The 15,132-nt window shown below is 41.1% G+C and overlaps 2 protein-coding genes across 17 annotated transcripts in view; one reads left to right on the top strand and one right to left on the bottom strand.

The window, feature by feature from the left end:
* Positions 1 to 15,132, bottom strand: part of caskb (calcium/calmodulin-dependent serine protein kinase b) — a 76,877-nt gene that overhangs the window by 38,097 nt on the left and 23,648 nt on the right. For all 16 annotated transcript variants that reach the window (XM_084426647.1, XM_084426659.1, XM_084426655.1 and 13 more), the window contains exons 4-9: positions 13,941 to 14,018; positions 13,780 to 13,852; positions 3,700 to 3,802; positions 3,410 to 3,585; positions 1,850 to 1,972; positions 1,483 to 1,566 (exon numbers count right to left, since the gene is read on the bottom strand). In XM_084426647.1, the coding sequence (XP_084282773.1) occupies positions 1,483 to 1,566; positions 1,850 to 1,972; positions 3,410 to 3,585; positions 3,700 to 3,802; positions 13,780 to 13,852; positions 13,941 to 14,018 (637 nt within the window). The remainder of the gene's footprint in view (positions 1 to 1,482; positions 1,567 to 1,849; positions 1,973 to 3,409; positions 3,586 to 3,699; positions 3,803 to 13,779; positions 13,853 to 13,940; positions 14,019 to 15,132) is intronic.
* gpr34a (G protein-coupled receptor 34a) lies at positions 8,568 to 13,261 on the top strand. Its single transcript, XM_084426920.1, has 2 exons — positions 8,568 to 8,800; positions 11,086 to 13,261. The coding sequence occupies exon 2, from the start codon at positions 11,166 to 11,168 to the stop codon at positions 12,321 to 12,323; it is 1,158 nt and encodes a 385-aa protein (XP_084283046.1). The 5' UTR covers positions 8,568 to 8,800; positions 11,086 to 11,165; the 3' UTR covers positions 12,324 to 13,261.

Genomic DNA, 15,132 nt, shown 5'->3' with positions numbered 1-15,132 from the left:
AGGGATATCGAACATTGAGTGTGTGTGAGGGATATCTAACACTGAGTCTGAGAGTGTGTGTGAGGGATATCTAACACTGAGTGTGTGTGAGGGATATCTAACACTGAGTCTGAGAGTGTGTGTGAGGGATATCTAACACTGAGTGTGTGTGAGAGATATCTAACACTGAGTGTGTGTGTGTGTGTGTGAGGGATATCTAACACTGAGTCTGAGAGTGTGTGTGAGGGATATCTAACACTGAGTGTGTGTGAGGGATATCTAACACTGAGTCTGAGAGTGTGTGTGAGGGATATCTAACACTGAGTGTGTGTGAGGGATATCTAACACTGAGTGTGTGTGTGTGTGTGTGTGTGAGGGATATCGAACACTGAGTGTGTGTGAGGGATATCTAACGCTGAGTCTGAGAGTGTGTGTGAGGGATATCTAACACTGAGTGTGTGTGTGTGTGTGAGGGATATCTAACACTGAGTCTGAGAGTGTGTGTGAGGGATATCTAACACTGAGTGTGTGTGAGGGATATCTAACACTGAGTGTGTGTGAGGGATATCTAACACTGAGTCTGAGAGTGTGTGTGAGGGATATCTAACACTGAGAGTGTGTGTGAGGGATATCTAACACTGAGTGTGTGAGAGTGTGTGTGAGAGATATCTAACACTGAGAGTGTGTGTGAGGGATATCTAACACTGAGTGTGTGAGAGTGTGTGTGAGGGATATCTAACACTGAGTCTGAGAGTGTGTGTGAGGGATATCTAACACTGAGTGTGTGTGAGGGATATCGAACACTGAGTGTGTGAGAGTGTGTGTGAGGGATATCTAACACTGAGTCTGAGAGTGTGTGTGAGGGATATCTAACACTGAGAGTGTGTGTGAGGGATATCTAACACTGAGTGTGTGAGAGTGTGTGTGAGAGATATCTAACACTGAGTGTGTGTGTGAGGGATATCAAACACTGAGGGTGTGAGTGTGTGTGAGTGAAATCAAACACTGAGTGTGAGAGTGTGTGTGAGGGATATCTAACACTGAGTGTGTGAGAGTGTGTGTGAGAGATATCTAACACTGAGAGTGTGTGTGAGGGATATCTAACACTGAGTGTGAGAGTGTGTGTGAGGGATATCTAACACTGAGTGTGTGAGAGTGTGTGTGAGAGATATCTAACACTGAGAGTGTGTGTGAGGGATATCTAACACTGAGAGTGTGTGTGAGGGATATCTAACACTGAGTGTGTGTGAGGGATATCTAACACTGAGTGTGTGTGAGGGATATCTAACACTGAGTGTGTGTGAGAGATATCTAACACTGAGAGTGTGTGTGAGGGATATCTAACACTGAGTGTGAGAGTGTGTGTGAGGGATATCTAACACTGAGTGTGAGAGTGTGTGTGAGGGATATCTAACACTGAGTGTGTGTGAGGGATATCTAACACTGAGTGTGTGTGAAGGCTGGGCACGTGTTGAGGAACGTCTGCTTGATGACAGTAAATACCTTGAGTTTCCTCCGAGCGTTGAACTTCCTCAGCTGCTCCACCGTCTCGGGAAGGTGGATCTTGTACGAGTAGCGATCTCTCTCCTGCACACACACACACACACACACACACACAACATGAGGCGAACTGAACCCGATACAGCGATCCAATGTCAGAAACAGGAAGTGATGTGCACTCATGCAAGAGAAGAAATGATAACTTAATTTTCAGGACAATAGCAGAGGGAAGTGTGTGTGTGTGTGTGTGTGTGTGTGTGTGTGTGTGTGTGTGTGTGTGTGTGTGTGTGTGTGTGTGTGTGTGTGTGTGTGTGTGTGTGTGTGTGTGTGTGTGTGTGTGTGTGAGCGTGTGTGTGTGTGTGTGTGAGACCTTGAGCCAGGGGTGGTTGAGCGCTTCATAGACGGTGATTCTCTCGGCTGGGTCCAGCATTAGCATACGCCGCACCAGGTCTTTAGCGCTCTCAGAGATCTGAGTCCACTGCCGAGGGTTCATCTGACAAACACACACACACACACACACACACACACACACACACACTGTACTACACAACTGAACCCACTTCATTCAGAGGCCGTTACAACTTGCAAACGTTACTTACAGACGTTTGTTTGCATCAATACCAGGGTTCTTGCAGGTTTCAGTAAAGTCAATTATACGACCATAAAGATAGAAATTTAAGACCTGCATTGCCAAAAAAATATTAAAATCAAAGAAATTATGGGAAAAAAAAGTATTTCAATGAATTCAGTCATTGAAAAAGCATTCATTTAATTTACAGACAGAGCAATCACATTATGAAAACAAACCCTCAAAGAGAACAGCTCTCATCTCATATTTATTTACATTACAAAATGTATAGAAAATTGTACTTTGCATATTATACTGTAAAAACACATAATTGTAGTTGATTATAGTTGATCATAACTAGAGATGAAATGGCATGAACATTTCATTTCATGATTATAGTGACAACAATGATCACGGTCATCACAGAATCCTGCTCAAAAAGTACTAATAATGTCGAAAACCAGCAGATAACCAATCAAATTAGCATCAATATGCACTTTTTGTTTACATAAATATTAAAATAATACCATTAAAAATGATGGCCAGATATTAAAGGAGTGTCTTGCAACAGGTTATCTACTAACATGTACAAGTTCAAATAAAGTTTTGACAAAAAAGGTTTTATAAAAAGATAAATCTCACATACGTCAGGAAAAAATGTGCGTGTCGCTTCAATTATGACAATTATTAGCTGTTTTAGACCTGGCTAAAGGAAATGTAAGACCTCAGATGAAAATCTGGCTGTTTTTAAGACGTTTTAAGGCCTTAAATTTAAAGTTCAGAATTGTAGAGTTTTTAAGACTTTAAGACCCCGCAGGAACTCTGCAGTGCCACATGGAGCCGTTCTGAAGACTGGGAAAACAGGGACGTTCCTCCTCAGTGTTTCTCTTGTTTTCCAGCACAAATATCTAAACATTCTTAAATCAAGATATATTTACAGGTTTATGTTTAAAACAAGATACATCTATTTAAAGATCTGGAACATGAGGGTGCAGAAAAATCTAAACATTGAGAAAATCTCCTTTAAAGTTCTCCATTTATGATTTTGCTGCATCCACTCACAAAAATAAATGTTTTATATATTTACAGTAGGAAATTTACAAATGATCTTCATGGAACATGATCTTAATATCCTAATGTTTTTTGGCATAAAAGAAAAATGGATAATTTTGACCCATACAGTGTATTGTTGGCTATTGCCACAGATAAACCCGTGCGACTCGTGACTGGTGATGTGATCCAGGGTCACGTTTATCATTCAGCCCCAAACACCAGTGGAACGCCCTGATCTGGCATTAAACGCGACGCCTGACGTGTCTGTGGCGTTCTGAGGTGTGTAGTGTTCGCTTCTGCACGCAGTACCTTGTACTTTCCTTTCACGATGGCTTCAAACAGGCGCTCCTTGGTGCCGTAGAAAGGCAAACAGCCGCTCAGCAGGATGAAGAGAATGACACCGCAACCCCAGACGTCCACCGGCTTCCCGTACGGCTCGCGCTTGACGACTTCAGGAGCCATGAAGTGAGGGGTCCCTACCCGACCTACACGAGAGAGAGAGAGAGAGAGAGACAGGGCTTCAGAACAAATCAGAGCACAGGGCTTGCTCGTATAAACTTCCTGTAAACATGATTTGTGTGGTGAAAACACACACGTACCTCCCGCCACCAGCCCAGACTCGCCCAGCTGAATCGCCACGCCGAAGCCGCCCAGCTTGACAGGAGCCGAGTTCTCCTTAGAGGCCAGCAGCACACAGTGAGGCTGAACACACACACACACACACACACACACACACACACATCATTTTCATTATCTAGTCTCATGTAAACTTCATTTAGCCGAGGCTGCAAAGCCGACTCCCTGTAACAAATATGGTAGAACTATCACTTCTATCACGATCACTTCAATATAAAGATTGCTTTATTAATAATCTTCCTGATCAGTTTGATCTCCTCAGCGTCCCAGATTGCTTAGAAGAACTCGATATTACGACAGAAACTTTTGACTCTCTCTTTTCCAGCACTTTAGACACAGTTGCTCCGTTGCGCTTAAAGAAGAATAAAGGAAATAGTCCAACGCCGTGGTACAGCGAGCACACTCGGCCCTTAAGAGAGAACAGAGGAATGGAGCGCAACTGGAAGAAAACAAAACTAGAGGTTTATCGCATTTCATGGAAAGAGAGCATCACTGCATACGAGAGAGAGAGAGAGAGAGAGCATCACTGCATACGAGAGAGAGAGAGAGAGAGCATCACTGCATACGAGAGAGAGAGAGAGAGAGAGCATCACTGCATACAGAGAGAGAGAGAGAGAGAAAGAAAGAGAGCATCACTGCATACGAGAGAGAGAGAGAGAGAGAGAAAGAGAGCATCACTGCATACGAGAGAGAGAGAGAGAGAGAGAGAGAGAGAGAGAGAGAGAGAGAGAGAGAGAGAAGAGAGCATCACTGCATACAGAGAGAGAGAGAGAGAGAAAGAAAGAGAGCATCACTGCATACGAGAGAGAGAGAGAGAGAGAGAGAGAAAGAGAGCATCACTGCATACGAGAGAGAGAGAGAGAGAGAGAGAGAGAGAGAGAAAGAGAGCATCACTGCATACAGAGAGCGAAAGAGAGAGAGAGAGAGAGCATGACTGCATACAGAGAGCGAGAGAGAGAGCGAGAGAGAGAGAGAGAGAGAGAGAGAGAGAGAGAGAGAGAGAGAGAGAGAGAGAGAGAGAGAGCATGACTGCCCTTACGAAAAAGAAGTTTATTCAAGTGTGCTATTAGTATACTTCTTTTAAACTAAAAAATAACAAAGTATACTTTCAGTCTACTTTTTATATACTTCTCAGAAATATACTTCAAATTCCACTTAAGTATACTTGACTTATACTGACAGAAAAGTCTAAGTATATTTGGCCTCTACTTGTTGATCGAGATATACTTAAAAGTATAATTAAGTATTCTAAGTATTCTTGGCTTGTACTTGTGTTTACTAGTGTTTGATTGAGTAGCTTATTAAATACTTTTTTAAAAACATAATATTACACACTGTCGTATAAACTAACATGTTCAGCTTTATATAGTAACAAACTTTCGGGTGGAATAGCTTATAGAGTAAATAAAATAAGCATGGAAAATAAGTTTATTCAAGTGTTCTATTAGTATACGTCTTTTCAACTAAAAAGAAGAAAGCATACTTTCAGTCTACATTTTATATACTTCTCAAAAATATACTTAATTACACTTAAGTGTACTTGGCCTCTACTTGTACTCAATCTTTTGATCGAGATATACTTAAAAGTTAAATTACTCAAAGTATACTTGGCTTGTAGTTGTGTTAACTCTTTTGATCGAGTAGCCTATTAAATATACTTTTTTTACACCGGTTTTCATATACAGTCTTATGAAACTTTGTTTGAAAATATTGATTAAAATATTGATATAAAACAGATATGTTTCTAATTCTGCGTATCTGAATTTTTGTGTAGGCTAGTCCACTGGTGTACATAGGAATTTACTTTAATTCAACTTTTCTCCACCATTGCCTGAATTTTCCAGCTATCCGTGTTTTCACAGGTATACGGTAGGGGGCGCTATGACACATCTTCTAGTACAGAATCTCCGGATCAAAACACAGGAGAAGAAGCTGAAACAAGTGATAGAAGATTGCTCACTCAAATGTAAAATAATGTGATCATCAAACATTAAACGGCTTGTAAATCAAAACTGCTTAATGTTTCTAAATGAAGCGTAACCCATGAAGAGAGAACGACTGAAGCTGTGGGGGTGTCGGAGTCGATCTACTCCATCTGTGTTTGATCATCGTTCTGGATCTGATCAAGGTGTGGTGTTTGACTAAAATGTGATTTTGTTTAAAATGTTGCCTTTCTTTATGAAACTTACAGACATTCAAGTGTTGATAAAAAAGGATGCATGAAGCTAATAAAAGGTTTTTAAAATTAAAGTAGAGTTAAAGGTATTTCAAGTATAAAAAATAACATTTGAACATAGTAGTATAGGCCTACTGCAACTGCAAACATTGTATATAAATAGTAAACTATAAGTATAATGTTAAGTTCACTTAAAGAAAACTTGTATAAAACTACTAAACTAGTAGTTTACTGAGAGTACACTAAAAGAGCAAAAATAATATATAAATGGTAAACTATAAATATGATGTTAAGTTCACTTAAAGAAAACTTGTAGTATAAAACTACTAAACTAGTAGTTTAAAGTTTACTACTGTTACACTTCTATTACACTTAAACATATACTTTTATATACTTCAAGTGGGCCAATTTAGTCCCAAGCGGTATAAAAAATAGTACACTTACAAGTTTACTACTAGTACATATTGACATTAGTATACTTACTACATAAAGTATACTTAAAAATATACTTGAACATTACTCAAGTATACTTCATAAAATGAACTTGAAGTATACTTATTTCCCGTAAGGGTGCATACAGAGAGGCCTTAAAGGTGCATTGCGCGAGAGTCTGAGTTTTCGCAGAACTACGCCCCCTCTGGCGGCAAGCGAAACTGCAACCAGAGGTGTGCACGCTCACGGACCACACGCACACGCACGCTTGCACGAGCTCGAGCTGGTCATAACCCAAGGAGGATCAGCCGCACAAATCTTTTGTTTACAATCATAATGTCTTCAGAGGTAATAAAGTTTTAAATCTGCAAGTAATTTAAAATATGTGAAAGGAAAGGCAATTGAGTAAATAACACACTTATGTGTGAGGGAAAAAATGGGGGTAGTAGAAAACTTCGTTTTTTATTCCCATCTATCTCCATGTTGAACTGTGTTATGTGTTTACTGTATCCACTTATGACTATTATTATGGAAACACGTTCATGAACAATATAAGTTATAACTTTGTAAAAGCTCAAAATTGTAATCATGATACCACACCATACACAGTCGGTCAACAAAGTACACCCAAATGTCTCAAGGTAATAAACAATCAAGTGGCACTATGACGTTACCATAAAAGCCAAACAGGCTAATCCGCCGAAGATTTGCGGGGGTTTAGCCTGTTTTATTGATCAGCTAAGTAGCATATTCCAATAGCAATACATCGTAATTAAGCAGTAATTTGCTCAAAATTTGTGTCTAAGTATCTAACTTATATATCAGCATTTTATATCACAATCATTCTGAACCTGATCACTGACAATGGTAAGTTAGTAAAACCTATTCCGATTGTACATTTATCTAGCTTACGCTAAAGCATTACACATTTTATGGATCGTCATTTATTGTCATTATTGGCCGTATCAGACATTAGAGAATGGGATATATCTTACCTTTTTATCAAGAAAAAAGCCAACTGAGGATCCCGTTTGAGCCCTAGAGCAGACCGGAGATCTCTCCATTTGTTGAAAGCCTTCCCTATGTTTACTCTCGTCTTACCCCGACGCCTGTCTGACTCCAATTTGGACCTTTTGGTTGCACTAGACAAAAGTTCTCTTTTTTTTTTTATCTTACGTGGAGTTTGCGTTGGTGTTTGAAATGAACTACAAGCCGGTCTCTTAGAATCCATTTTCTACGGAGAATGGCGGCGTCGGCGCATACACAAACCTGCCAGACATATGAGCGTGCCGTGAATGCGCATGACGTCACGCCCAGTCTCAGATTCCGACCCGAATCCCTCTTATTTATTTTACTGTACAGGATTATAGAGGCAATCGCAGTGATCAGAGAAGGGCTCAGTCAGCCCATCAGGCAATTGTTTAAGCATGTATGGGTTAGAAAACGGGTATTTTTAACATGAAAAGTTGCGCAATGCACCTTTAAACGCCTAGACCTGCTTATATTTCGTCTCTCTTAGAACACAAACACAACCCTAGGTATTCATTTGAAACAGTGGTAAGATAAATAAAGGTGACTTGACACACACATGAAACTGAGCACGTCCTACATAAAGCCACATGCGTTCTCATGTCACTCTCACATAACATAATATGAGATGAGAAGACAAGGAACAAACCCTTCATAGGAACCATGTTAACGCAGCGGTTCAACAAAACCCACAAACCAAGGGAGTGAACATTCAACACTGCAAATACAGCATGAAGCGGCTCTAGAGAAGCTGTGAGGATGAGTGTGTCAACGGACCGAGCTTCAACATCAAGAGTCAAACACTGAGAGAGAAAGCTCAATTCGGAGAGAGATGGGAAAAATGGACGGTATTTAAAGAAGAGCGACAAAGACAAGAAGAAAGGTCTACAATTGGCTAAGAAGACTAACTGATATACTGCAAGAAGACCCCCCCCTTATTTTCTGTTTGCTTGTTTTTTTTTGTTTGTTTGTTTTTTTGGTTGCTTTTTGTTTTCTTCTGCCTTGCTCTTTTGCTTAATTTTATAATATGATGTAAACAAATATTTTCTGTTGTTCCTGCAAAAATACAAAACTTTCAATAAAAAGTAAAGTGAAAAAAAAAAAAACACAGAGAGAGAGAGAGCGAGCGAGAGAGAGAGAGAGGGAGAGAGAGAGAGAGGGAGAGAGTGAGAGAGAGGGAGGGAGAGAGTGAGAGAGTGAGTGAGTGAGAGAGAGAGAGAGTGAGTGAGAGAGAGAGAGAGAGAGAGAGAGAGAGAGAGCAGACGCAGCGACTTCTGAGCGTTTGAAAGGGAAGAAGCAGAAAGACATCAGACTGATAGAGGAATGAAAGAGGATCTGATCTGAGACTGAAACCCTGGTGTTCGTCTGAATGGATGAACGTGCAGCTGCAGCGGTTTGTGCAACTGAAGGAATTAGCATGCTAAACTGTGAGTAGAATTCCCTAATTCATCAGTGTGTGTGTCTGAGATCAAACTGTGTGTGTGTGCGCGTGTTATTCAACAGATTCCATTAATAAAACAGACAGAGAAACATATGTGCGCACATGAATACACTTCATACCACGGTCAGAACATATGTAGGTCGCTCCGCTAAAATGGGCAGAGTTTCATATAAAAGCTTTCTATAGAAACATTTTTAACACAACTAAAAATATGCTAAATGTATGAAATGACCATTTTAGTATGCGATACTGCACACATGGTCCTCATGATCAATTTCCTCATTAAATTTAACATTTAATTTATCCAACAATATTATTGATCTCCTGCACTGACACACTGATAAGAACTGAAATGATGACATCACGGTTTTCTCCAGAGCGGCTATATATATATATAAATTAACTTTTTTACAACAAAAATGAACCATCACTGAACTTACTTAAACTGTGACGCTATTATCTCCTGGAAACAAACTGTTGCATTATTTCCTGTGATGTCAGTAAAGCTGCTCTGAAACACAGTGAAGCGCTACAGAGATAAAGCTGACTCGACTTCTGGGAAGAAGCGGCAACAAATCATTTCTAAATGTCAGCAGCCTTTTGTTAATAGAAACATGATTAATCCAACTTTGTTAAATAAACATTCTGATTTGACTATTTACAGCTCAGATAGCAAATAATAAATAAAAATTCTGAAATGTAATAAAAAAATATGTAAAATGAGAAAAGCAAACGGCATAAAATCAGAGCGGCGTAAAATGACAATAACTCAAGCAGAAGAGCCTCACTAGAGAAACACGGTGTCATGAATACCAGAATTAGCACCGATCGAGCGGAAGTGCACAGAAACGTGTGAATTTATTTTCATTGTGTGTAGAGTACGAGCATACATCATCCCTCTTTATGCAGATTTTTGCAGCCTAAAACTTTACAGCGACTTTTCTCAAAATTTGCAGCATTTCTTGTGCAGTTTTCCAGTGAAGATGCACCACAGTCAACATTCTTCTAACATCTGGATTACTTTTCTGACCTCGAAGAACCACTGGGCTCGCTCACTTCTAAAAGGAGAGCACTGATAATAACTTAATTTCAACATTTTATTTCAAATGTAACACCAAATAAAACACACAAAAAATAAAAAATAAAATGAAATGTTACACTGCAGTGTTTCCCGCTGGATTTTGTGACACTCTGGGAGCCTGGTTTCTGTCAGGTCCTGTATGGGGTCTGGGGGGGGGGGGGGGGGGGGGGGGGGCACGGCAAACCCTATAGAATGTTTGCATATTTTAAAGGTATCAATACATTTTTTATGTGTAAAATATGATACAACAGGCTTTTGAGGAATGTTTATTTCTTCACCTCTCAGTGTTAGCACTGCATTGGGTTTTACCGCCCCACAATAAAAATTATAGAGCTTTCATCATAAAAATAAGCATTTAAATATATCTTACTAAGACATATTACTGAGAGATATCGAGTGACAAATGATATTTATATGAATTTTATGTAAATAGTCTGCTATAAAGATCTCTTTGATTTACATTTTTGGCCATAAAAATAACAACTGCACCAGATCGCAGAATCAGACTGATAGATATATCAGTGTTTCCCCTACCATTATATAATCAGATCAGAGCAAAATTTGATTTTCTTGTTATTTTATTAAACAAACTAAATAGCCCTTAAGTAATATGTTATTTATCTTATTTCCACGATGGCATGTCTTTCCTGTCTGTGTTTGCGCATTTACAATTATCCCAATCGCACACTCACACCCAGCCCAAAGCTGTAAACCTAGGGGAAACACTGTATATATATATATATAGCATTATTGTTCTATATAATGTGCCAGATTGAGTTGGAGAACGAAGAGACCAGCTCAGAATGAGTCATGAACCTCCAATAGACCCAAAGCACACTTTCATAAAAGATGTGAGACGTGCTAATCCTGCAGTTTCACTACGGTCTCCCGTTCAGCACACACTCATCCAGGAAAGAGCTGTGAAGCAAGTCCAACTCTCTTTAAATTAAAACATTCAACGCAGCTAAAATGAAGAGAAAAAGGGGAATGGAAAATGAATTCTGCTGAGAGAGAGCCGAGGCGGTTCAGCCATCCATCAAGAGTGTGTTTCTGGGACGTTTGCCTGACCATGATTTACACTCGTTCGGATGAGCCAGAGCTTTCTCACCTTTCATTTGCATTGGGTCGAGACAGAACTTTCCCCTGTTGTTCCCAGTACAGTAATTTAACACATGTCTTTCTCTCCCCAGAGCTGAAGACTCGAGTGGAAAGACCTCAGTGAACTTCAACCTGACAAGGAGATCAAAACAAAAACATCCCGTCGAACACGATGAGCACCACCGCCTGGCCGCCGAACCGCTTCACCGATCACACCTCGCTAACACACAACCGCTCGTGTGCGCTGGACGAGGACAGCTTACGGCTCCCGCTAGCGGTGCTATACTCGCTCATCTTCCTCTTCGGCCTGGCGGGAAACCTGCTAGCGTTATGGGTCTTCCTCTTCCTGCACTCGCGCAGGAACTCCGTGCGCGTCTTCCTCATCAACGTAGCCCTAGCGGATCTGGTGCTAGTAGTGTGTCTTCCCTTCCGCGTGCTGTATCACTCCCAGGGGAACGTGTGGTCGCTGGGCCCGCGCATGTGCAAGGCGGTGGGAAACCTGTTCTACATGAACATGTACGTTAGCATCACCCTGCTGGGCCTCATTAGCCTGGACCGCTACCTGAAGATCATCGGCGTGAGAGGCTCTCAGAGAGGCTGCGGGCCGCGCTGGCTACGAGGGAGCCGCTGGAGTCATGTGACCTGCGTTCTGCTGTGGACCTGCTCTTTAGTGATGGTCATTCCCATGATCGCACTGGCCGAGGGCAACGAGGAGCCTGGGAAGTGTTTCCAGTACAAGCAAAGGAAACATGCGCGTGGGAAAGCCTACTTTAACCTATTCTTAGTGGGCGGGTTCTGGCTAGTGTTCGTGGTTCTGCTAGTGTCGTATGCACGGATCGCACGCCGGCTGCTACGAGCGTCGAGCGACAAACCAGACCTCCCAAACGCCACACGCTACGCCCGCACCGCTAAGAAGTCGTTCGTGGTTCCGCTACTCTTCACCGTGTGCTTCGTGCCGTATCACGCCTTCAGACCAGTCTACGTATCGTCTCAGCTAAGCGATGTTAGCTGCGAAACGCAGAGGCTAATGGACCGAACCAACGAGGTCATGCTTCTGTTCTCCGCGCTCAACAGCTGCCTGGACCCCGTCATGTACTTCATGCTCTCGGGGTCGGTGCGCAAAGCCACCGTACAGGCGTTAGCGCAGCTATTCCGCGTGCAACACGAACCCACTACCACTTACAGCTCCACCACTGAGGGCCGGAGGACGTCTCACGCCTCCACCGCCGCAGTGCTAGCTTCATCCCCCGGGAGTCTGGGATTGATCGCGACGCTCCGCTCCAAACCTGTGCTCAACACCGACGCCGACGGAGATCAGTGTCCGCAATGACGAGTCTCTCACGTCAGCCAAACGGACACTGGGCTGTGAACGCTGCATGGGGAATGCTCATGGGAAACAATGACTGGCTTGAAATGTTTGCATGGGAAAGTTCACTTCTAAGAGCATGTGTGGGATATACGGCGGGATACACAGCTGCAAGAGATCACTAGACATCTGGTGTTAGTGTTCAGACAGACAAGACATCAGACACAAGTGTAGACAGTCAGTGTTGTCTAAACCTCAAACATCATCACTTCCAGACACAGCCGCTGCAGTGATGCAGAACGCCATGAGTGAGGGACGCCTCCTACTGGAGGAACTGAGTTACTGCACGGAAATATAGAGCCATGCAAAAGGAACTGATGAACTCTGATGAGTCTGTGAACTGATGAAGTCGAGTCTCCTTCATTTATACAGCGCTTTAACCTTATAGATGTTTCACAGCAGCTTTACAGTGATAACAGGAGATTACAGTAACAGAGATTAGGGGCTTTACAGCAGCTCTAGAATAAAGTTATTGTCCAGATAAAGTTAGTTTGATTGATTCAGGCACGTCCGTTTTCTTTACAAACTGACCTCATGAATTACTCGTCCGGCTGCATAATACTGACTTTTTGTCGCTTCCACGTATCAGTGTGAACCCCAATCATTTTAATAACGTTTTATCAGTACAGAGAGACGAGGCCTTCACTGGGAGAGACTGACACTCCAGGACTGCGGTGTCGTCGGGTCATCTGATCAGCTGGAGCCTCAGTCTGACAATAATCCCACTTTAATCACAGATGGAAACCGACTAACCCTAACCGAAACTGACTGACTCCTTCTGTGTTCCTGAACAGCATGATCTGATAACATGCACACCTTGAGTTCAATGGATAAAAGTGTCTGCCAAATGCATAAATGTAAATAAAAAAATAAATAAGGCAAGAGAATAAAAATATAAAGCCTTATTCTGCGTGTTTATTCACTTCTCATTGGTTATTCTTATAGATAAACTCTAAGTGTTCTCAAAACAAAAGTCACACGTGTTTGAACAACATGAGGGAGAGAACATGACTTATGGGTGAGGATGATGAAGATGAACATGTTATGATGATGAAGATGATGAAGATGAACATGTTACGAGTGAAGATGATGAAGATGAACATGTTATGATGATGAAGATGATGATGAAGATGAACATGATTTATGGGTGAAGATGATAAAGATGAGCAAGTTTAGGATGATGAAGATGAACATGTTACGAGTGAAGATGATGAAGATGAACATGTTATGATGATGAAGATGATGAAGATGAACATGATTTATGGGTGAAGATGATAAAGATGAGCATGTTATGATGATGAAGATGATGAAGATGAACATGTTATGATGATGAAGATGAACATGTTATGATGATGAAGATGAGCATGTTATGGGGTCAGCTGCTATATAATGCGATAGTGAATCAGAGATCGAGTCTTACCTTGACGTCTCTGTGTATGACGTTGTTGTCATGACAATAGCGCAGGGCTTCAAGTATCTGTCGCATGTAGTGACTGCGAACACACACACACACACACACACAGAGATTGAGCACAGGAAGCAGATGGGTTGTGTGTGATGTGAACAGGAAGTGATGCTCACCTGGACACCGCCTCACTGTAGACGAACCCGGCGTCGGCCCTCTTCACAATCTCGAAACACAGATCGGCTCCATCCATGCTGCACACACACACATCAGCGTTACACACACATCAGCGTCACACACACATCAGCGTTACACACACATCAGTGTGACGTGTTGCTACACCTTTCATAATGTATCTACACGTGACTGTAGGTGTGTTTCCATTACAGATTTGCGCAAAACGCGTGATTTTTTCTAGATGTCGATAAAAAATCTATTACGAGATGACAGCGTTTCCACTAACCGATGTTATGCAACTAAAACGTCATTTTCTTCCTCTCGCCATCAGTCGTTCCAAAAATGATGGCAACGGATGTTGGTAGGTTTACATGGTTTATATATATATATCCTAGTCACCGCACTACTCATTATTAATGGCAGGAGACGTGTGTGTGTTACCCAGCATTACCGGCCGGGAGAGACTTTTCATTTTCTCTTTGTTTCATATTAAATATCACCTGCTCTGTCCTGTCTGTCAGCGCGTCGTCAGTGTCCTCTATTTTTCACTGCTTGAGATCATGGGTTGAATCCAAAAGTTTAAAATAAAACTAATTCAAAATCAAAATATGAATAAAACTAAATCAAAAAAATTAAATAACACTCCAGGTCTCCGCACCAGTCATGTAACTGAAAACTATAAAAGCCGTGTGACCGGCCAACCGAAAAAAAAAAAAGAAAAAAAATACATTACAGAAGTGTGAGAAGTCTCACCTAGGGCTGTGACCGTGGTAATGGACCATATATATATATATATGAAGAGTTCAGATGCAAAAGCGCCATCAGGAATTTTCTACTAGAATTATCATTTTTATCAAGCTCATATATTTAAGTTCAGTAATTTCCCTTAAATGGCAATGCAAATTACCTATTAATTGTCATTTAAGTGAAATTACTTAACTTAAATATACAAGCTTTATAAAAATGATCATTCTAGAAGAAAATTTTAGAAGAAAATTCCAGCTTTTTGCAATTTTGAAATAAGATAATAATAATAAACAAGGCTCAAACATCCATTTCGTAACAGACATGCCATGCGTGTTTGAGCAGTTCCGTCAATGAAACATCACACTAAAGCCTGTAAAGCATTGAAATAAGTATCAGTAAATAATATTAGCTTAAATAATATAATAAAGTTAAGTATTTAAAAAA

This window comes from Rutilus rutilus, assembly GCF_951802725.1.
Source record: "Rutilus rutilus genome assembly, chromosome: 12".
Taxonomy (NCBI): domain Eukaryota; kingdom Metazoa; phylum Chordata; class Actinopteri; order Cypriniformes; family Leuciscidae; genus Rutilus; species Rutilus rutilus.
The sequence above is the reverse complement of the archived record's forward strand: the minus strand, read 5'-3'. Positions and strand labels throughout refer to the sequence as shown.